The sequence below is a fragment of the Engystomops pustulosus genome, chromosome 3, assembly GCF_040894005.1.
Source record: "Engystomops pustulosus chromosome 3, aEngPut4.maternal, whole genome shotgun sequence".
In the NCBI taxonomy this organism is placed as follows: Eukaryota; Metazoa; Chordata; class Amphibia; order Anura; family Leptodactylidae; genus Engystomops; species Engystomops pustulosus.
In genome coordinates this window covers 26,937,610-26,961,727 of record NC_092413.1, presented here as the reverse complement: position 1 = coordinate 26,961,727, position 24,118 = coordinate 26,937,610, and the positions used below count along the sequence as shown (strand labels likewise).

General features: G+C 38.6%; 1 protein-coding gene across 13 annotated transcripts in view; it reads left to right on the top strand.

Moving 5' to 3' along the window:
* NRXN1 (neurexin 1) overlaps positions 1 to 24,118 on the top strand; it is a 1,062,013-nt gene that overhangs the window by 87,442 nt on the left and 950,453 nt on the right. For 8 of the 13 annotated variants that reach the window (XM_072140338.1, XM_072140341.1, XM_072140347.1 and 5 more), the window contains exons 3-5: positions 6,217 to 6,234; positions 14,152 to 14,181; positions 15,043 to 15,054. The exons of 1 other annotated variant lie outside the window; for it this stretch is intronic. In XM_072140338.1, the coding sequence (XP_071996439.1) occupies positions 6,217 to 6,234; positions 14,152 to 14,181; positions 15,043 to 15,054 (60 nt within the window). The remainder of the gene's footprint in view (positions 1 to 6,216; positions 6,235 to 14,151; positions 14,182 to 15,042; positions 15,055 to 24,118) is intronic. 4 more of the 13 variants (XM_072140343.1, XM_072140337.1, XM_072140336.1 and 1 more) reach the window with 3 other exon arrangements.

Here is a 24,118-nt window from a genome sequence, read left to right as displayed (position 1 = left end):
ATGAATCCAAACAGCATGGAGGGAAGGAAGTTGTGACTTTGAGTGAATTTTTATGCTAAATAGGCAAAATGTAGATTTTACAGACAAAAAAAGGATAACATTTGCAGATGCAATTTACCGGGGTATTTTGAGAATTTCTGATGAGTTGATGGAAAACAGTCAATTTTGTCTGACAATTGGGTGATTTTTGGTTATTAAGGACAGGATTTTATGGTTTGGGTTGTTTACATGAAATTTTGAGTTTGGCTTAACTTTTTGAATTTTTTCCCAGACTCCCATTTATCTTGTTAGGTTGTTTTATATATATCATTTGTGTCTTAGTTTAATAAATTTAGCTTAAGAAAACTCATCCAGACCCCTTTTGGTATGGAGCAAAAATTGTAGAGTTTTATTTGGTATTTATAAAAATTGTAAGAGTTCAGGGACACAGAAATCTTGTTAGCGGCACCAAACTTCCATCTGTGGACAACTGTTCAGTACAAAACAGGGAAGTTATGGTAGGCAGCAAATTATTACATCTTATTAAAGTATGAAGACTCAGATCCTAATCAGATGATCTGTATTTCCCGTTAGTATTTGCAAGTCGAAACTAGAAATAGGACCGAACTAGAGTAAAACTTTATTGGAAAGATGTGGCTTATAGAAAATTAGACAGAGAACAGGACAGGAAATATATACTCATTAGCTTTCCCTCTTCCATAATGAAGGCCGCGGCTATCTCACATTAGCCAGACCAAACACAGATATATTGACTTATTTTTCTAAGAAGAGCAAATTTGCATACTTTTCCCTGTGGAGCATTATGTTTCACACACCAACTGAAAATATTTAATAAGAACTAGTAGCTGATGATCTAAACCACTCTTTACGGAATGTGATCTCTGTGAAGGATTCTTAGACCTTCAGCCCATTACACTTAGAGCGGTTGACCGGGGGTCGAAAAACATGGTTAATTTTTTTCCAAATAAAAAGTGTTCTACCTAACCATGCTGTGTGCTGGTATAGAAGATCAGTTTTATGGAAAGGAATGGAGTTTGATGCTATACTATGCAGTACCCAAGGTTAAATGGGGCAGTGAGATAATGCTTATATGGAAAGAAATGAAAATATGGAATTTACCGCTCTTCAATGCTGCTGCTCCAATGCATCATATGGATAATCATGCATGGGTGGATGGAGGTCAAGCAGGGTCAATTCCACTGGAAGAGCATTGACTGTTTTATACCAGTTGATGCTTCTTCCGGCCTCAGAAAGGGTCCACAGAAAGGGTGAACCGGCAAAAATGGCCATTGTCCTTTCAGTGGACGTGACCCAGCTGTATTTATTTATTTTTTTATATTTAAGTGCCACAGTTAACCTTGGATAGCATGCAGTATTGCATCTAAGCTCCATTCCTTCCTACACAGCTGATCAGCACAGCTGTATAGCACTGTTTTAGGAAAAAAATTACCATTCATTTTCAATCCTTCAAAGTGAAGGGGGTTGAAGGTCTAAGAATTCTTCAGAGATTGAAATCTGTAAAGAGTAGTTTAGCTCTTATGCCTGACTTGTCCTGGCTTATACCCCAAACCTTACAGCCAGACGAATTGAGACTGTATGCTTTGAGGAAATCTGGAGTGCCACCTACCTTTTATGCATTCAAATCAACCATGGTTGAAGAAGCAGCCAAGTTTTTCGACCCCTTGACAACCATTTTAAGGATCCTCTAACTCCATGGACCCTAAACAAAATTAAATTTTAAAGGCTATCAGAGTACATCAAAAGATTTTGAAAAGATACAGTATTGCTTCCAACATAGAAGGTGGAATCACTTTTGAGGCCCATATGGTATATCTTGCCCAGATGAAGAATATGGTAAATAAAATATACAATTTTAGTTAGGGTCCATGTTACCTATTTTTCAGCAATTTTTTATTTTATCTCTTCTAAGAGCTATGTGATCTTGTCCACTCTATGAAGCCTGATCCCTTTTATGTTTCATTGACATTTGTACATTTTTGATCAGATGTACACATAGTGACCACTTGTTGATTTTTAATTGGATTGTGGGAAATAACTGGAGAGTGGACAAGGATATTTAATTACAATTACCTTGTATCAGAAAAGGTCACTTCTACTCTTTTCCTGCCTACTCCTTTGACACATCTTGTTCTTTGTACTCTGTAACATCATTTTTGCTGTAGGTTGTGTTAGGAGAAGGTCATTAGTTGGGTTCAGATTGGCACATAATGTCAATTTCACGATTAATATAGTTTATTGCACATATACCATATTTCAAAGATGGGGTCAACCAATTAACATCTGACAATTCTGTGTCCCCTTTTACTTTAAATTACTACTTACCATACTCTTATTACCACTTAATTACTTGAAGCTTCATTCCTTACAGAATGTCGTGACTGCCAATTTTTTTCTTAGTTGACAACTAATAGTACTTAAAGCTCTTTCTGTACGGTTGGCCACAAACATTAATTATATAATAGATACAATTGCTGTGGTCACCTTTGTTTCCCTGAGGACAACCGGTGGCTAAAACACCCAATGTACTTCAATAGGTTCCATTGGGGTTTTTTTTCTACTGGATGGAACAGTCCATATTAAGATATCCAGAATCTACAGGAAACAACAGCACCCCCACCCCCCCCAAAAAAATTGAGCAACCAATCTTATTATGGAAAATTGCATTGAGAACTTAAAGCAAAACCTAGAATTTGGAAGCTTTCCAATGTATAAGGAAGCAATATAGCTAAAAGGGTGAATACTCCTTAGCATAATATGACTAGACTGTGATTATATGTGCTTCACCATTTATTGATTCTGATCAGTGGTAACTAGCTAATGAGGTTTTAAGTAACAGTGCTCAGCGGAGGGATTCAGGCAGTGTTAACATTCATGCTTTCACGGGAAAATAATTTACCAGCCAAAATGAGCCAGCAATAACTCTTATTTATGCCTAAAGTCTCTTTTTTTAAATTATGATATCAAAGACTAAGAAAGGAAAAAGCAGAGGCAGATGAAATGAGAGAATCTTCTCCAACCTTAATATATGAGGCAATTAAAAGTATTTAGGTCAAGAAACCCAGAGCCAGCTCTAGACTACAAGCGGTTGTACAATATTTCTTAATAAAACAATAAGATTGAGTTTTTCCAGCAGAGGATATTGGCTGTGTGATGTTGATCGGCATATTTAAGTTTATGTTTTTTATTATAGGTGTTTGCCAAAATTTCGGTCTTGTAAACAATTCACATAAACACATTTAACAATGGCCATTTAACAATATGCAACTTTTTGAAAATGATTGTCAAGAGACTGCATTGTTTTAACTGTTTAATAAATCTAGAGTAGCTTTAAGTCTGTCTCCATATTTTCTCCAGTTTCTACACCATTTCATAGAGTGAAATTGTATAATTTTTTGCAATATTTTTAAAGCTGTACTTGATAAATCAGTCTAGATCTTATTTGGCACCTGAAAAATAACAGGAATGGCACAACAAACACACACAAAGTTAACTAAAACATAACAAAAACTTTATATCTTAATAACTGCCTCACCATCATTGTTAAAAATAGGACACCAATTAGCACCAGGGATGACCAATGCTTAAAAACATGTGACCGATAGTAGTCAGAACTCAGGACTTCCTGTGACGTCCTGTGTCCTGCTGCCACCCATTGCATGAAGCGGGACATACATGTATTATAAAGTAACCACTCCTGTAGCAGTGGTTGGAGGTGAGTTCCAAGGACGTATAAATGCCCTGTTAACCCTGCTGTGGGAGTAGGTATAACAAAGAAGGTGTGCATACAGTAATTCCTGTATGTACCCCACATTTCGCTGGAAGCCATCTTGATATGGGACATCACAGGAAGTCCTAAGGTCTACTGCCAGTGAGTCACATTCCTGGCAGTTCCCAGCGGCTTTACAGAAACTTAAAGGAAACCTACCACTTGAAGTGGCAGGTTTCCGATGGCAATACCGAGCACCAGCTCAGGGTGAGCTGGTGCCGGAGCTTATTTTAGTTAGTGTTTTTAAACTTTATAGCCGGCGCATGGAGGTACGCGCTCGGCGCTTACCATGCGCGCGGCTCTCATTCACTTCCTATGTAGCCGCGTGCACGGTAAGCGCCGAGCGCGTACCTGCCTGCGCCGGCTATAAAGTTTAAAAAGTGTTTTAAACCGCGATACCGCGGTTTAAAACACTAACTAAAATAAGCTCCGGCACCAGCTCACCCTGAGCTGGTGCTCGGTATTGCCATCGGAAACCTGCCACTACAAGTGGTAGGTTTCCTTTAACCAGGGTATGTATTATATGGTTGGTCTTGTACTTACTCTGGTAAAGTTTTGTATTATAAGCTCGCCTTTAACAAGAATAAATACAATGCAATTAGATAACTAGAATTTATACATTGCATTTTGTTTACATAGTCTCAGGACTGATAACCCTGACTGCAATTGTGCCCTGTCTAATTTTTCCTATTGGTTCAATATATGCTTCAAGAAGTTGCATGAGATGCCAATACAGACATCAAGATGTCTATCCTATGTACAGTATGTTTTTTTTTGGTGGTTGAGTTTTGAGGGTGGCAGATTGGAATGGCGTGTATGGCTGCAGTGTTCAGTGGTTTCAGAGGTTCAGTGGTACAGACATTGAATAAAACTATGAATTTATGGGTGCATGTGACATCACTATGAGCAAGTCAACACATCACCTACACAGGGTTTATTTTTATACCTTAAGAAAAATTTTAAAACCAAAATGGCCGTTCTTACGTCTGCTCCCGGTTAATCTGCGTCTAGGTTTATTATCATTAGTTTTTTTAATGCCATTAAGATAATTAAAGCACAAAAAAATGTATTTCCCTTAGAGGAGTATTCCCTTCTTTGTGTTTCTGTTCAGACGCAGAGGGAAAATATTTGATGCTTATTAATGGTTCTAGATTTTTTTCATACTTAACTCTACACTACCTGCATAGCGTTAAATGGTAAAATTTAAGGCGTTGGCCACTAATAGTACGCTAAGACCCTAATAGAGGGCACCTATATTATACTCACCCTGCTAATGTTTGCCATTCACAGCTGGGAGCCAGGGGTCTTGTGTCATCCTGTGCTCTGTTAGCTCCCGGCAGATGGAGGTGGGGTGCAGACATTACTGTTATAACCGCTCCAATATCAGTGGCCTGTGGATAGATCTGCTTTAACCGCCCAACCATGAGTCACTACTAACAGTCATTTAGGGGTGTATGGTAATACATATTATTATAATTAATCTTCTAGTGGTGGCTTCAACTAGACAGAACTTTCTCACTTATCGCTATGTAAAATGGTATAAAGAGTAGACCATCACTAAAACATTCTGAACAACCCCTTTAAGGCAAAAATATATACTGAAGCAAATTATTTACTAGTTTGAAAGCTTTTCGTACTCCATGCAGATGGCACACTGGCTGAATTGAATTCTGATACCCTAGAAACGTGTTTTTTGGTCAACATGAATGTATATCAAGATGTTATATAGAAGATGTATTTTTTAAGTGGTCTTCTAATTGTCACACTTTTCCATTGTTTCATTACTGCCATGGTGAACACCACAATTTCCAATCATATTCCAAAGCTGGCATCTCTTAAGTTAACATAAATTTGCCTCTTAATGCAGGTCTCTGTCATGTTGTTCACTTCGACCAAGTACCCATCACTATTCTAGAATGACCTCATTGGTAGGGGCTTCCCTATAATCATTGTATCACTCCAGGTCCATTATTTCTATATTTAGGGAAGCCAGTTGTTGAACTCTGAGTGCATTGATTTCCAATACAACGGCCTAGTCATTTATTTATAAGGATACAAGAGGATTTATGCTTATTGATCGACGTTCATTGCATTGAGACACCATCAGAAGGTTTCTGTGGGTATGTAGACCCAAAACGGGCAGTAAAGGTATACTTGAGGACTTTTTTCATCCGAGATTCACTATGGCACCTCAACGGTGACTCTATCTATTGCAGAATTGGTAAAATGATTCACTACATGTTGCATACACTTAAAGGAACATCTCCTCCCTGTTGCTTTTACTTCCCCTCTTTGAATGGTAGCAATTGAGCATTTGCATGTTGTGTTTGACGCCGTGCATGCTAAAGACATGCAATGGCAAGTGATAGTCTGCATGCCGCTTACTGAATGTCTCTCCTTTTCTCTCCTTCCCTGTCATGTGCTTTCAGAAGACAACCATGTAGAAGGTGGGTGCTTTCTACCTTATCTTCTCCCCCTCCCCCCTCCCCTCCTACTCTGTCCCTTTTTATTTTTTCTGTCTAAGCATAAACTTAAGTCCCGGTAAGTATTTTGATTTTCGTAAAAACAATTTATTAAAGAAAAAAATGATTTATCATTTCTATTAGACGAGATGTGCCGTATTGCTGTGTCAACGTTCCTATCTCTTTAGCAATGTTGCAGAGCGGTGCACTTTTTTTTTTAACCAGTGTGATATCGAGTACGTGTACATTTGATGTTGCAGAAAGCTATTATCGGAAGCCCGTAGATCCGTCACATATGTTAATGTTGAAAATAGCATCAAATTGGCATTTCTCAAGGAAAAGAAAACGGTGAGGAATTATCTGTTCACGGTTTTGCCTTTCGAGAAATGACTCGTATCTTGCCAAGATTCACTTATGCCGTTTTTGGTGATTTTTTGAAGTCATAGGATTAATAAAACAAAATAAAGAAAAAATTGATTAAAAAAATCTGTCCGGCTCAAAAAAAAGTTATCAAAAACTTTATCAAAAACTATGTGTAACTCCGCCCAAAAACTGGTTTCAAAAAGTATAAAATAACAGATAAGGTGCTATGCTTTCTTTCGATATTGCCTATTTACCTATGCCAGTTCTTGTGTCTCTGTCATATGACCCAAAAAAGAGAAAGGGTTGGGTCATATGATGGTCACATATGATGAAAAGTAAATGAGCTGGCATGAAGAAGAATTTTAAAGGATATATTTGAAGGGTTAGTATAGTGCCTTTTAATCTGGTTAAGCTTCCTTATATTAGCTTTCTGCATAAGGCAAATTCCCTACACTGTGTTATGCCGGGGGCAGGGTCCGAGGTGGTGATGCATGAAACAGTCATTGAAATATGATAGCGAATCCCCATGGCATGCATCAACCCCTTTAAGTCCGGCTCTAGCCATAACACAGTGTAAACTGTTTCTCGAATATTGGCGATAGAAATGGATCTTCTCACACGTGACTTACAGATGAGTTGTCCATTTCTTTCTACAATTGCATGGTCACAAATAAGGGAAATGTATAAAATGTTATAACATGCAGTGATGTATTTTCTTGTACTAAAATCAAGGTTTCAAACACTGAATATATTCTTATTGTTGTTTTTCTTGTTATGTTCGTCCAACTTTTTAAGACATGTTAGCACAAAATTCATTTTTAGATTCAAAATTTAGCTAAATCAATTTTGTAAAATTTAGGACATTTTTTCCTTTTTAGGGAGCCCAAAGCATAGGCAGATTTTTCATATAAATATAATGGCTGCATTTTAACTCTCAGATTATAGCCTACAGGAGTCATACTGAGGAAGATAAAATACTATAAAAATAATATGCAAATAGGTTTATTTAGAAAAAGTCAAAATATGCCTCCAATGACACATTTTAGAAGGTGGCTCCCTATAAATCAATTCCTGACTTTCAATACTGGTCCCTTTTGTTTTTGAGAACTTGCTCCTCATCAGTATAGAGAAGGGAATTATTGTGGCTAAGTGAGAAGTCAATGACAAAGCCAAAAGAGTGGTAAGTTCTCCAGAAAAGACCACCTGTGTCATTGTATGGAGACTTCCAATGGGTCTGGTTATTGAATCGGTTATGTGAATAATATTTAGAAACTTGACTCTAGGCCAAGGGCACATGTAGCATATCTACTGCAGGTTAGATGCAGCAGAACCCCTGGTAGCTAACCCATGAAAGTTAAATTACACCTCCTGGAGCAAAATTTTGACATTGGCCTCAATTTTTTCTGGAATTCATTATTGATGTAATATTGGTCATCAATATTAGAGAGTATCTAAAAATTATGATGCAAGTCAAGCTATTACATGCAACATAGCCACTACATGGTGGACTGAACTTTCTGCTTTCAGGTTGCATTATTTAGTTATAGGCAGGGTCAAACAGCTGATCAAATGGGCTACCAGGAGTCAAATCCCCATTCATCAGGTATTGATGACTTAAAATAAGTTATCAAAATAAAGTTATTTAGAAAATTTCCTGTTTAGAAGATCTGTCAGCTTTATCTGGGACACGAAGTACGTGCAGGATCTAGAGGTCCCTAAGACTAAGTTAAAACTGCACATAAAATGTACATTTTGGTTGCTGGGAGCAGTGGAAAAGTACACTATGCACATCATTTACAGGTCCATTGTATTTATAATGACTTACCAACAGACCCACTATTTGGGTCTGTGCCAAATATTGCTGGTTCCAGTACCCAGACGTGAGCACAGACTTCAGCAAGAAGTCCGTGTTCAAGTTCTGTGTTTGGCCAAATGCTCTTCAGTAACACCCATGTTCAGCCCTGGCAACTATCTAGACCGAAATTGTGTAGGGCAGGCACAACCAAGGTATACGAATGTAAGTAAGCCCACGCACCCCGATAGCTATACAATCCAAACAAACAGCCCTGGAAACTATCATAGCTGTTATCCTTTACAAAGCCACAAAACCGCCAGTGGTATGTAATTGCCAGAGGTGAATGAGCATCAGCATGTCTCTAGGTATCTTACTGCTCACTGTGGCGTCACAGGAAGTGGCACGATCCCAGACCAAATGGCGGTGTGCATGTGCCAACAGAAATTATATACCACTGGAAGCTTTGTCTAAGCATGTAAGGGATAACACCCAGAATTGGTGCCTGCACTGATCATGGGTGTTAATAAGCAGATGCATTTTATACGGCACCGGTGGGTTTACCAACACCATTTAAAAGGTTAAAGGTCATCTACCACCAGGATGAAGTTTTGTAAACCAAGCACACTGGCATACTGGTGTGTGCCACCTCTGGCTGGATCTGCTCTTAGTTTAGCTTGTTATGGCGTTGTTTTTACAAAAAAAGGCTTCTAAAATTATGCAAATTAGTCTGAACAGCCTCGGGCTACATAGGAGTTAGTTGGTCCTGGAGCCCTTAGACTCAATCTCATAATTTCTAAAGCCTTTTTTCTTAAAAACAAGGGCATACGAAGCTAAGAGAAGAACAAATCCTGCTGGAGGGGGCACACATCAGCATGTCAGTGTGCTTGGTTTACAATTTTTCATCTTGGGGGTAGATGCCCTTTAACACAATTGGTGCTTGGGGGTTGGATACAGACTTCTTATCCAGTTGCGTCTGAACTGTCCAGACTCCAAACCTCCTGTGTTCCGCTAATCACTAGTCATTAGCTACAGATGTAGTAGTCTGCAATATGAATCTGTTAACACTGCAGGGCAATAATTTGTAGCTGATAAAAAGGTCTACCTAAAATTTTCTTCAATAGTTTACTAAACTCCTTAACTGCATTGTAACAGTTACTGCTACGTATGTGCAGTATGTGCCCCGTGTATTCTTCTGATGCTCTAAGAAGCTAAACAGAACAACCTTTTTTGTAACTGCATCAATAATATTCTTACTCATACAGCCGACAGATCCACTTTAAACTGCAGAAGAGCACAAGCTGCCGGTATAAAATCACTACTTAAATTGTCAAAGACTAAAGTTAAAAGAGCAAACAAAAAAAACTGTAAAAAGAAAACTATTTTATAAAGAAAACCTATTCAAACACAGTATAGACAGAGCATAAAATGCTGTAGTGGAAGCATTTACATTTATAGATGATATTTATCCAGTCTCAGCCTCCTTACTTTTCAGGAAAATAATATATATATGATTTACACTAAATTTATTTATTCTCATAAAGAGGGTTATCAATGGTTTGGCTCATTCTGGAAGCCTTTTTATTAAGAACCATTAATTTTCTCATTTGGAGCTCGATATATGACAACTCTGCCAATTTTGTGAGTTTTAAATTTTTTTTTCTTCAAGAACCGATGTGATTTTGGATTTTTTCTAAGATTTTTTTATTACATTTTCCAAGCGATTTTATTTCATTTGGATACATTTATTTGAGCATATCCTTCTAAAATTTTCTTCTTTATAGATTTCCTATTTTTTCTTTAACTTTCATATATTTTTCTTTCATTGATGGTTTACAACAGAGTATGTTTCATATAAAATTGTTATATAAAACTGATCACTCTTGTTTATATGTTTTCTTGCAAGCGATAAATGTTATTCCTAAAATAGAAGTAATTATATATGAACTTTTATGTATGAACTAAAAAAGTATGAACTTTTAAGTCGTGTTATTGTATTTGTCCAAGATCTTATATTGGAAGGATACACTGAACCCTATAAAAAAAAAAATAGTAAATAAAAATTTTAAAAATTCGCAACTATATACCGTATTTTCCGGGCCATTAGGCGCACCGGAATATAAGGCGCATCAGTCCGATGCGGCTTATATATGTAATAATTCCATATATAAGGCGCATCGGACTATAAGGCGCAGGGTCCGGGGGCGTGGCGGAGGTCCGGGGGCGGAGCGGAGACCCGACGGGACTAGACGCGACGCGGAACGTGGGGAAGGTGAGCGGGGAAAGTGGAGAATGGCATACTTACATAGGTCCCCGCTACCGGAGACAGCAGATCTCCAGCGGGAACTGCAGACCGACGCGGCAGAAGTTGTTCGTGCCGCGTGGTCTGCAGTTCCCGCTGGAGATCTGCTGTCTCCGGTAGCGGGGACCTATGTAAGTAGGGTCCGCTGCCCTCCTATAGGGCGCACCGGACTATAAGGTGCACTTTGGATTTCCAAGGAAATCCAAGGCTTTTATGTGCGCCTTATAGTCCGGAAAATACGGTATGTTTTATCGGTTTTTCTATCAGGAAAAGTAAATAAACCCCTGATTGATTTTCAAGAAACCTCAATGGATTAGTAATATACACCTGCAAAGTAATAAATAAATAATTTATATTTTATTTGCATAAAAATATAAGTAAAGAATGCAGTGAACAAAGTTATAACAAAGCAGTTTATAACTTCAATTTATTTCAAAGACAAAAATTTATATTTACTTTTTAAATAAATATTTTGTGAAAAAAGCAAATGCAAACAAAAAAATCTTGCGCAAGAAAAGTTGATTAATGTAAAATATTCAATAAATTATATAAATGTTTATATCATATTAAATTAGTTATTATAAAAATGCTTGCTAAAGCCATTTTGACCAGTTGATCTACAACTGCATAAGATGTCATAGTATGGGCTATCAATATCAATGGTCTTTTCCATGTACAGACCATTAAGGGCACAGTCCTTTAGTATTCAACCCCTTTAAAGAGCCACTTCCTCCTATTATTCCTTTATTTACTCACTACATTGCACTGCATGCATTGCTTATAGCTTTATAATATGTGCCCTATGTAGGCTTAGTAAAAACAGTAGTGAGTGAGGGTCACTTTTCCAAAAATTATGCAGCAGTCCATAGCCCATTGTGTGTAAATAAAGACTGGTACTGCTCAGTATGTGACCTCTATTTCCAACTTCTAACTATAACTTGGCAATTATTTTAAAGTGGTCTCTTACTCTACCACAGGTTTTGCAAACACCAAAAGTACAAATTTAAAATTTATTAAATTAGGCAATTAATCTTTTAGTGAACCTGTCGCCAGGATTGTCAATTTAGCTGGTGTCAGGTTCCAATAGCCTATGTTATGATTATTTTAAAAATGCTTAAGTCAGTATTCTGAATACTTGCACTACTTTATAGAACTTTATTTCACATTACCTGGCTCCCTGCCAGTAGCACGGGGTGAATCCCAGGAGAGAAGGGGGTCAGTATTCTGTGTGCCTGTGTTTCAGCCTCCTCATGCATTCTTTCTCTCCTCCACACCACTACCTACCTGCTCAATGCCCCTGACAGAATATGTGAAGAGGGGAGGGCGAGGAGCAAAGAGCTGAATGAGTGTGGAGGAGAGGAAGAATGCATGAGGAGACTGAGACACAGACACACAGGCTGCTGAAGCTATCACTCCCTACCCCGGGACTTACCACACACTGCTGGCAGGAAGCCAGATAATGTGAAATAAAGTTTTATAACATAGTGGCAATATTCAGATATGTGTATTTTGAAAATCAGCATAGCATAAGCTATTGGAACATTTCAACAGCTTAAAAATTAAATTCATGGTGGTAGGGTCACCACAGTGCTTCTTTCGTCATTTACTTCGCCTCCTATTATTTTCTTTTCTTTTGTCCTGATCCGCTTTTCATTTTGAAATTCTGTTGAATTGCTAGAAAGATGGACAGATAGTCACTGAGGCGTCATATCACTTAGAAGCTCTTTGGAGAGGGAAGGAAGAACAGGGAGTCACGGCAGCTAGGTCTCCAGCTACCAGCTTTGTGACAACTGTTATTTATAGACAAAGATTTCAGATATATTCACCAATTCTTTTAAATCTCAGGGAAATTCCCACCAAACAGTCTTACACAATCCTAAAAATAAGGAACTTTACCACTTTTATAATAAAAAAATTTTTATTTCATAAATTTAAAAAAATCCTGCACCATTACACACCATGTAATCATGGGACCATTTTTATCATGTCTAATGGTGTAAGATATATTTTTTTAAATTTCTGAAATAAATTTTTTTTTAATTTTTTATTAAAAAAGTGGTAAAGTTCCTTATTTTTTAGGATTGTGAGAGATTTCAGATAGGAGTCACATAATGACCAGTAAGAGTGTTAGGACAGTTTCACATTGCCGTTGTCGGTCCGTGGATCATGGACCGTGCTGAGTCCTGTGGCTGGGGATGGAACTCCTTACAATATAGCGATCTATAATTTATGTAGTTCCTGCTTTTTTGACACATTTTGTACTTTTTTTACTAATCTTGTTTACAGTCTCGGTGCTGATCTTTAGTAAAAATAAAAGTAGGAATTCCATACATCATAGATCGCCATTATGTAAGGAGTTCCATCCCCAGCTGTATTGTAGGTCCGTGCCACAGGACCGGCCTTATTCCATGGGGACACACACTGAACTACAAATTATGGTAAAAGGCGATTTACTCTTTTAGTGCTCAACCAGGTTATTGCCTTTACAATTTTTTACTTCCTCACTTGCTATAGAAACCTATCCGCGACTATAATTTTTTTCTTCCATAGTTGACGCTGAGGTTCTAAGGGCTGAATCACGAGGTTCCATACCACATATTTATGCCGCCTAGCAATTTGCTTCCTATTTTCTTCTAATCTGGCTAACTCTTTCCTCTCTAGCCTAACCTACGAAGCCTGCACAGAATACTGTATGAAAACCCACGTGACAACTAACGCATTTTTAACACATTTCACCAACTTGTCTTTTCTAAAAAAAACAAAAAACATTCATCTCTGAAGCGACTAAACAAAAACTTGACCTTTGTATCATTGACCTCACACATACCCCCTTTCCATCTATACAGGCCGACGCTCACATGTAGACTCACATAAAAAATTCCTCCCATATTACCATTTCAATGTTAAAGATTTTTTTTTTTTACTTTTTATTTTTTTGGTTAATAATCTGAAAACACTCATCTCGAATGAGGGGAAAAAGACCAGACCCAGCCCATTTGTCAGAATCTTCTTTTGATGAGCCTGATATCATCTGAACTTCTTTATCGTAACAAAAAAAAAAATTAAGAGATAATAGATACTGAATAGAATATCACCAAAAACGAAGGAAAAAAATTTCTATGTGATGATTCTTTGTTCGTCTACAAATGCGTTTTTGCTTTTCTTTTTTTTTTTACTTTTTGTTTTCTTTTTAGTTTTTTTTTTTCTAAATATTATGAAATGAAACAGGGTCAAATAGAGTTTGTAGTTTTGTAATTGAATTATTCTTTATCCCTGAGTCTGTCCATCGGGGTTGAAACCAGTATGCATTTTTTTCCCCCACTTTTTAAATGCAGATACTGTGCAGGAAGACCACTTTGTTTGTCACAAACCATTTTTGTTACTGTGGCAACATCTTCCCATTCTCCCTTGTGCTTTGCTGACTATGCTCTTGTTTCCCTTTAAGGTCTGGCACACCTGATGATGGGCGACCAAGGTATGGGCTCTGTTCCTTTTCCACTCTGCTTTTCATTGTTTCCTACTGTTCTGTAGCTGCTTCAGTCCTTCACCGCAATGATGGGCCAATTGCTTTTTAAGCTGTGTATGACTGCAAATCTTGACACATTATTTGAGCCACATCCTTATTTCTTTTTTTTTTTCTGTTCACTCCTGATATCCTTTTCCTTTTCTGCAATATAATAACTGAACCAAATTTGGAAGAGATCAAGCGGCTGATTGAAAAAATACAAAAATTTTTTAAAAAGTTGTGTATTGCTAAGATTGGGATTAAAATGCTGAAGGGACGGGATGTAAAGACGTCAAGGAGAGAAAAAAATAAAAAAAAAATCCAAATATAAAAAAAGTGTTGGCTATTTAGAACGAGAGAACTCTCAGTTTATCATATTGTACCCAGCGAAGGCTCCATTAATTTTCATTGATGCATGGCTGATTGGTTCACTCTGAAAGCACATCGTAGCTGTCTCTGGAATGCAAACTTCTTGCCGGTTAATCGTGAAGTTGCCAGTGTGCCATCTGCTTGCGTCATCCAAGTTTTTTTTTTTTTTTGGATTATTTTATTGTAATAAAAGCATGAATGTCTTAAGCATGTCCAAGGTTGGCTGAAGGTTCACCAGTCTCTGGGCCATGCATTCGCATCGTTGTCATCATCATTCTCCGCATCCTCATCAGTTTCAGCTGTTTCTTAAAAAAAAAACTAAGAAAAAAAAAAACAAAATGAAAAAATAATTGATTGCATTTACATATATTCATAAATGTTTTTTATTTTATTTTTTTTTTCCTCTGTCTTCCGTTGTCTGGAAATGCTTTCTTCATGGAACCATTCCATCCAAATCTCTAGGTAAAAGTAAAGGTACTGCTTTTTACTTATTTTTTCATTATAGATGTGTAAAGTGTTTGTCAGAATAATGTGTGTCACTGTAAAGCATGTGTAAATTTTAGATAGGTATATTGGGCATTATTGGTGTCGAGCGGACCCAATAAAATTCAGGTATAGCCGAGTTAGGCCTAACCAAAATTTTAAAATCCTCTTCGGTCCGGTTCTACTGATACCGATCACAGGTGTGAACTAGTTTAAAGGGAACCTGTCATCAGAAATTGGCCTAATGCACCACTAGCAGTATTTTGTCAAGCAGCTACATAGCTTCTAGATTATGTTTCTTTCATGACCCAGTGTGGTGGCATCATCCAGAAAATCAACTTTGAAGTGAGATGTAAATTGGATTTATGAAATCAAGGAGGTGGAGAGTTTAACACCGAAGTCAAGCTTTCCCTATCTTAGAAATCCCCCTTCACTGTAATTGATGGTCCTGCATCCAGGGCCATCATTTATAAGATCTCCTGATGTCCGGTGCATGATACCAATCACATTGGAGGATATATTCAAAGGCAGGCAGAGCTTGACTTCAATATTAAATTCTCCGCCTCCCTGACTTTAAAGTTGATTTTCTGGATGATGCTACCACCCTGGACCATGAAAGAAACATCATCTAGAAGCCGTTGAATTGCTTGATAACATACTGGTAATGGTTTATTAGGCCAATTTCTGATGACAGGTTCCCTTTGAATGCCTCTGGCAAAGTTGCCATTTGCAGTTAAACTACTGCGGCCTTGTGTTTGCCAGCAATAATCTGCTGCCAGCGCTGCGCACCACCATTTTGGGATGGTCGTTGCTTCTGATGACATCATCAGGTAGTGATGATCGTACAAAAAATGGCGGTCACAGACATTTTAATGTTGCTGACGACTTTCCCAGTAGCATTGTGACGCTCGTGATTAGTGTCAGCATGGATCACGGGCATTAACTGTAGGGAAAAGTTAAGCTTAACTTGGCCCTATTGAAATTCGGGGTCCGGTTTGGGGGACCACAAAGTTATGTGTCAATAAAAAATGTAATAGGGGTAGTAAGAAAAAAATTGTTATTTCTACACGTTAAAAAATTCAAGTAGAAAAACATTTGTCTTTCTGCACTGGAAAAAATAAAAAAATTGGATCACATCCAAGTCAGTTTATTGAAGGACATTCTTTCCCCTATAAGATATATCACTGGATATATCTTTAAAGGGAACTTGTCATCAGGATTTGGCATTTTCACCCAATGACAGGTTACATTTGCCTTTTTAATACCATTGACCATGTTCCATTGACTTAACATGTAGATAAGTATACCTGGCACCCTGCCAGCAAACTGCATCGAGTCATGTTGGTCTTTGCTGTAATCCTCTGTCCCTGAGTCATCTAGTCATCCTCACAGCTTTCCTTCCACCCTACCACGACGTCAACTGACAGCTCCTACAATCTGTCATGGGCAGTGAGCAGTGAAGCTGAGTGTTTTGCGTGCAGAAGGGAGGAGTGTTGGCGAAGATTTGAAAGCTGTGAGGATGACTCGATGACTCAGGGACTTGGAAGATTCCAAAGGACATTCCCCAAAATAGTCAAGTGTTTTTCAATAAAGATATTGGCACATATGATTGATGGAACACTACAGAAGACATAGTGTAAGGTATTTATGCACCTTTAGTAGCTGTCAGACGCATAATCATTTGATTGATCTTTCTACCATCTTCCATCAACACATACATGTTCGGTTTGGCCAGGCATGCATGTGTTGTCAGTTGGTAGAGCCATTTTTGATACTAGCATATCCCCATCATAATCAAGCATGAAACCAGGGGCACTTACTTATATTTGTTATCCATGGCCTCCTTCCTTCTAAAATCTAATTTTAAAATGATGTTAAAGGAAACCTACCACCACAAATTTACCTATTACGGTAGATCCGGTGGTAGGTGCATCTAAAGTATGTAAGGATAGCCCTTTTTGTGGCTAACCTTTCAGTCCCTTGTATCCTTTGTAATCTTTAATTGTCATAATATACTTATTTATCAAAGAGGCTACTGGGGCGTGGAGTAGCCGGAGTTGAGGCTACACAGCGCGGCTGCGCGGCTACGATGGCTGCGCGGTCTCGGCTCTGAAGCCAGAGCTACACAGATGTCTGGGTAGGAGGATCAAAGAGGCTTGTAGCCTCAGCTCTGGCTACTCCACGCCCCATTAGCCGCTATGTCAAATTTGCATATTACGACAATTAAAGATACAAAAGATACAGGGGACTAAAGGATTAGCTCTAAAAAGGGCTATCCTTAAAAACATTAGATGCACCTACCACCGGATCTACCCCAATAGATTTCCTTAAATGAACATGATATTGTAGCCTAACCCCTTTGTGATCTGGCTTCACAAGCTGTTACCCTCCCCCTGCTGTAACTGATTGTACTGAGAAAGCCAAGGGGAGGGTGAGACAATGCAACAGCCTGTAAATCCAGATCACAGAGGAGCTAGGCTCCAAACTCAGGCTCATTAACATCATTTTAAAAGTTGATATTAGAAGGAAGGAGACCATGGATAACAAATATAGGAAGATTACCACAGTCACGGTGCCCCTGGTTTATCATGATGGATTTTTATAGTTGATTCCCTTTAAAACTCCCATTGGACCTTAAAGTTCAATAGGTCCAATCCTTCCATCTTGCAGCCTAATTGGTTGAAGAGAGTTGAGAGGCCGCCATAGACCTAAGGCATTCAGCCGGGGCGTGGCCTACTCTTCTCTTATGTTGATGGGGACCTTTACAAAACTCGGCACCATCCATTTTTCAAGTGTCCTGGGTTCTAGCTATGGGGGTGGAATAGAAAATTTTGCATGTTAAATGTTGTACAAATTATGAACTATTGGAAAATGTACAAGTTCATCTCTGGAGAAAAGTGATTTGTAATGTATCTGTAATCTCAAAATGTTGTTGGTTGATTCAGAGGTAAGTTATGTATTATAAGACAAAAATTATGTTTTATGAAATTTTGGAAAATATAACCATGTGGCCATTAAGGGATTGTATCTGTTACTGTATCCTGCAAGAATTGGAGCAGCCATTTTCTCAATTGTTTATATTACAAAATTGTAAATGTTGACATCGTGTATGAAACCAATTGAAGATATTTTGCAGAAACTTGTGCAATGTCATAGTTTTAGCTTTATGTGTCTGATGTCCTAGCACACTCCTGTCTGTTATAGAGGGATTCCATCATTGACATGTGTACAGGGAAATTTGTTAGTGTCTTATTAGACCTGCCCACTTGTCTCCTCAGTCCTAAATAAACAGAAACGAAGATGAAACATGAATAAATTAATAGAATACTTTTATTATTATTTCCTCCAAAACTATATATTAAGGTGCTCTTTCTCAGCTCCTTCTGCTCTATAACATGCTGCTTGCAGATAGGACACTATGTACAATCTTCTCTGCCCCTCTTGCTCTATAACATGCCCCTTGCAGATAGGACATTATACAATCTACTCAGCTCCTCCTGCTTTATAACATGCTTCATGCAGATAGGACACAATGTACAATCTCCTCAGCTCCTTCTCCTCTATAACATGCTGTCTGCAGATAGGACACTGTACAATCTTCTCAGCTCCTCCTGCTCTATAACATGCTGCCTACAGATAGGACACAATGTACAATCTCCTCAGCTCTTCCTGCTCTATAACATGCTGTCTGCAGATAGGACACTGTACAATCTGCTCAGCTCCTCCTGCTCTATAACATGCTGCCTGCGGATTGGACACTATGTACAATCTGCTCAGCTTTTCCTGCTCTATAACATGACAGAGTATTCTTGTTAAATAGATGTGTGTAATATCTAGGATTTCTATGTATCTGAAATGTATTTGTGTGTATAATGCTCAATTATACTTTTGGTGACCCTAACCCCTTTTTATTAGTCCCCCCCCCCCCCCAAGTTCGCAGCGGATCACAGGGGACCCAGTGGAATTAAAAATTGTTCATTAAAGGGAGACAACCGTCTAATGTGCAAAAGGAGAACTTTTCTAGGGTCATTATTAAATATTACAGCAGATTAGAGATACCTTGAGATATTTCTAATGAATTTGCCAGATTTTGTATGTTTTTTTTTTTATTGTTTTCCTTCTATATTTTTGGACCTGATTAAAGTTCACTCACTCGTGTTATAACAGGAGCATTAAAAGAAAATAAGAGTGAATTCTGATAATTTGGGGATGTTTAGAGGCTTTAGGACTGCTGACATCCTCACTTTCCTCTGACCTTAATAAGAGCAGTGAATGTGCTCGGGTCACATTGCTGAGGGCCATCTATTCGTCTCGCTGAGGATCGTCATCACCGAAGAAGCTTCTCCTAAGGTCGTCTGAGGCTGAGAACGATGGAAGATGTTTTGAGACTCAGTCAACAGATCAATCCCAGAGTAAAGAGTCAGCAGAAACCGAGAATAATAAATAGGCCAATATATGAGGAGATGTTACTTTTGGAAATGTTTCTTCCTCCGTAATAGGAATCTATTAGAGTCGGAAAGTTTATACTATAATAAGAAATGATATAAAAGTAACAATATTGGAAATAATACAATTCTCTAAAATAACATATTTGAGGGGGATTTTCCCATCACTGGATATATCCAGAGTATGTGCCGTAAGTGTCTTCTACATTTACCTCTCACCTATAGGATCCACACTTTGGAGGTCTTTAAACTTTCACTATAATTAGAGAAATAAATGAGTTTTCTCAATTATTGTATATGGAGATTCTCTAGACAGATGCACATACATGTATTCAGTAGTGGACTATAATACAGGCAGTTTGGGCTATAGCCCAAAGTCCAAGTCTTCAAGGAGGCCCATGGCCTCCCAATCCCCCCACCAAATCTTATACTGGGGAGGACCTTCACCCATGAAATCCTTGTAGATATGTTCCTGCTCTCAAGACACATGTACACAAGAGCCATTTCAGGACCTTTGAAGATCCTCTAAAGGTCCTGAAACCAAAGATTGAAAGCAGGTAGAAGGGACATATCCTCCATTCCCCAAGAAACTGATTCTAGTATCATCTGTACAAGGTCAACTCCAGACTTGCAGGGGTTATAATATTCAGACAGCCCATGGCAGTGTTCATCCACCCCTGCAAGGCTGTATTTTTGGAACTCTCATAAGACTTGTATATAACAAATATAAAGTGTACCCAAAATGCATAAATTAATTGAGCAGATGATAATAGTCAACTTTATTATATACGTTATTAAAGAAATATGTTCTTGTGTCCTTCTTTTTCCTCTGCCTTTCTTCCCAATTTAAGCAGTTGGTGTAAATCAGCTTTCTGTTCTGTATCCACTGACAGTGGAGAGATAAAGGAAACTGATGGCAACTCTTTACAGACAGTCCTTGGATAGTCTAATCTCCTCAGAGAGCTGAATCATCAAGTAAAATATACTATAGATATGGAAAGTTAACCATTAGCCTCCTAATCTGTCTGTAGTGAATGGACCTGAAAAGGGTTTCACATACTCTGCTCACTACAGGAGAAAGAAGCAGAAATAAGGCATAGAGAAGCTGCTTTATAAAGTTTATATTATACAGTTTACCATGATCACCTGCTCTATTCATTTCTGAAACAAAACAAATAGTTTCACAGTTTTAGTTATGCTTTGACAGTTCAGAAACTTTTAGACTAATTTATTTCAAACTTTTTAGATTGATTTGTATATATTTGATCATAGTATCATAGTTTATATGGTTGAAAAAAGACACATGTCCATCAAGTTCAACCAAGGAAGAGAAGAGATTGGATGAGGAAGGGATTTAGGGGAAACAATTCTATATAACATAACCATCAATGTTATTTAGGAGTAAAAAAAGGCATCTAGACCCTTCTTGAAGCTCTCTGCTGTCCCTGCTGTGACCAGCGCCTGAGGCAGGCTATTCCACAGATTAACAGTTCTCATAGTAACTGACGCACTGATATACAGTAAAGTGATAATAGAGGGATCAATTCTGTAGATAGATTCAAGGTAAAGGCAGCACTTCTCTTTTAGTTTAATAGCTAGATGGATAAATAAAAAGAAGTCCTCCTCCAACATCCCATGAAAAATCGTAATTAATGATAGTCGCATCTACACTGCACCCGCTTGTCCTTACTGGGCCTTTCTTATGTGCTGACTCATGGCATCTGGATGAGGTGCTAATACATTTATTTCATTTGTGCATGATATTCTGGAGGAGAACTTCTTTGTATTTAGTTTGCAAGACCACACTGGGAGGGAGCACATTGATCATTGGCTGGCACTAATTGCGCCAGTGTATGATGCTGGCCACACCCCCAAAGGCTTTGGTCGCCTGATAAATCCAGACGGCTGGCTGCACCTTAATTCGATTTAAGAACAAAGACCTGGCCTCTTCTACGCCAGGTCTGAACAGTTGCCGGCTTTAGGCAGTGTACGGCTCCCTCCATGGTGCAGCCCCACCCCCTCCACACCCACCCGGTAGAAATCACAATGTTTTACACCTGTTTTAATGTGTCCCTAGTCATCTCCATGTATCTAAGGGTAGGATTCACTGAAACATAAATATATCAAGAAAACACCAGCAGCATTGAAAACAGGAAAAAAAAAACTTTTTTGTGTTTCTTTTTTGTGGTGCAAACACTTTTCAAGCAAAGTACATGAGAGCTGGGGTGCACCAGCCATGAGGCGCGTTGATCCTCTTGCTTGAGGCAGCACCACTTGCAGGAAGATATGGGGGCAGCATCAGGGAGTGCAGTCAGCTTGACCTAGAACAGTGTCACTTCAAACCTGATGTAAGCATGGGTGTGAGATACTGCATGGAGTACCCACGTACTAAAAGAATGACCTAATATATATCTCTTGAATGGGGCAAATAGGGGTATGATTCCAGAACTTTCCCAAGATAGCAGAGAGTTTTATTTCACCCCTGCATAAGAGCAATTGCCGGGCGCATGGTGCAAACCTGGTACAGGCTATAACTAGTGCACAAGCAAGTTCTCCGTCATGCTGTGGGAAGAAGAAACCACAATGGCCATAACTCACAATATTTTTGAGTCCAACATACGCATCCATTCTTTCCTCTGGTTTATGACATAACTCACAATATGTCACTGGCTGCCATAGGCTGAGAGACTTGATACCATGAACTGCTAAAACACCCCCTTCACCCTGTTCCCCATAACTCTACGCCCCATCTCACACCATCCCATATTCTTTAAATGCTTTGGCAATGCTAACATGTATTACATTAGGTCCTGCCAATAAAGCTTTGTTGAATAGATAATATACATATAGATATTACATAATCGAGAGATCATAGATAGATGATAGATAGATAGAACCATAATATCTGGTTCATTTGGAGCAGAATTTATCACAGATGGTACTTCAGAAAACTGGTGTAAAAGCCCAGTAATAGAAGCAACTCTTGGTGCACTTCCTCAAATTGCTCCTATTTCTTGCCTTATGCCACCTCCTCGCCAAGTGGGCATGGAGGGGCACAGAAGGGGGAATTGCCGGCAGCTTTCCAGCATCAGACCTGACATAGAACTGTCCTACTGCACACCAGATATATCACATAGCTGGAGCCTCCTGATAGTTACGAGCTTAAAAGGGGAGTGGATGTAGGGGCATCATACGCTGGTGCATAATGTGCCAGCGTCTGATACATCCCCTCTTAAACTATATCATGTTTATTTTTGTCTAGAAACATTCGGAAATAAATGGATAATGTGGGAACATTCACTGTACCACTTACTTATCACATATACACATTCTGCACAGTTGAGTAATTGTTTTTTTTCTGTCCCGAATAAGACATAACAGCTTTGTTATAGTATTTCTGATGTCCCACTCAGCAGCCATAACCATTGCCGTAAATAACGTTCAGACTTTCTGGCTTTGGTACGGTTACAGCCATATGTGCACCCCAGGCCTGCTGTCTGCATTACATCTGCTCAGAAAGTGTTTGGGGGTTTTCTCAACACAGAACCTGTTGCACTGTAAAATTATTGATACCATAAAATTTTTCTTAGTTTTTCCATTTTTATTTTACATCTTTTTTTCTGCTTAGTATCAGGTCTGCTCATATTCTCCTCGAATGGAAACAATTTATAACATAAATATATATGTAAGGGGTGTTCCACTGAATAACTCTCTACCGTACATCTGTAAATTTGGGAGTGTTGGGAAGTAGATTTACATCTTCTGCAACGCCCCTTTGGGGAAGATGAAGCATTACATAACATCTATTGAAATCTTTGGGACGTGTATGTAATACATAGATGTATTGAGTCCTCCAGAGCTAATTCCAGATTCCAGCTACTCTCATCTTAAAGAGAACATGTCACCAGGACCCTCCCTCCACACCAGACACCACAGTACCCTTTAGATGTCTTTATACATGTTCCATTGATGCATCTACGAGAAGAGAGGCAACATTCTTTTAGAAAATACTTTTATTAATGTTCTCTGTTCCAGTCATGGAGGTATCTATGGAGCATCTATGGCTTTAAGTCTCCACACACCTTTAAGGTGGCCTTAATTGGCATTGTCTCCTTAAGGTGAACACCTACTGTCTGACCCTAGTCCATAGCCTCTCACATAGCCAAATCAGCTCCCTACGCTGTACTGAAGAGACCCAATCAGGTCGAAACATTGTACAGCGCCGTCTACAGTTGGGAGTCTGATCCTTATGGAATAGATGTACTGGTTTGGCTTAATCCCACATCATGTTTTTAGAATTCTTGTAAGTCATACTTGATGTTAAGGGGGCTGCCTTTCAAGGTAGCAAAAGTAGGTATTGTTTTCCATTTAACACCTTGGAAAACTTATTTGCATTCTTCCCAGTCATGGAGGTAGGCAGATTCAGGTAATAGTCAAGCTACCCCCCCCCCTCATCATTGACAGGAACACTTACAACTGGCTAAAGAGAATTCCTGTGGGAGAGGTGAAGAGCAAGTTTATTTCTCTTTATAGCCAGCATCCTGAGTGAGTGGTTAATGATGTAGCAAAGCCGAGTAACAAAGATCCACCGTTTCTTTTTTTACACCTGC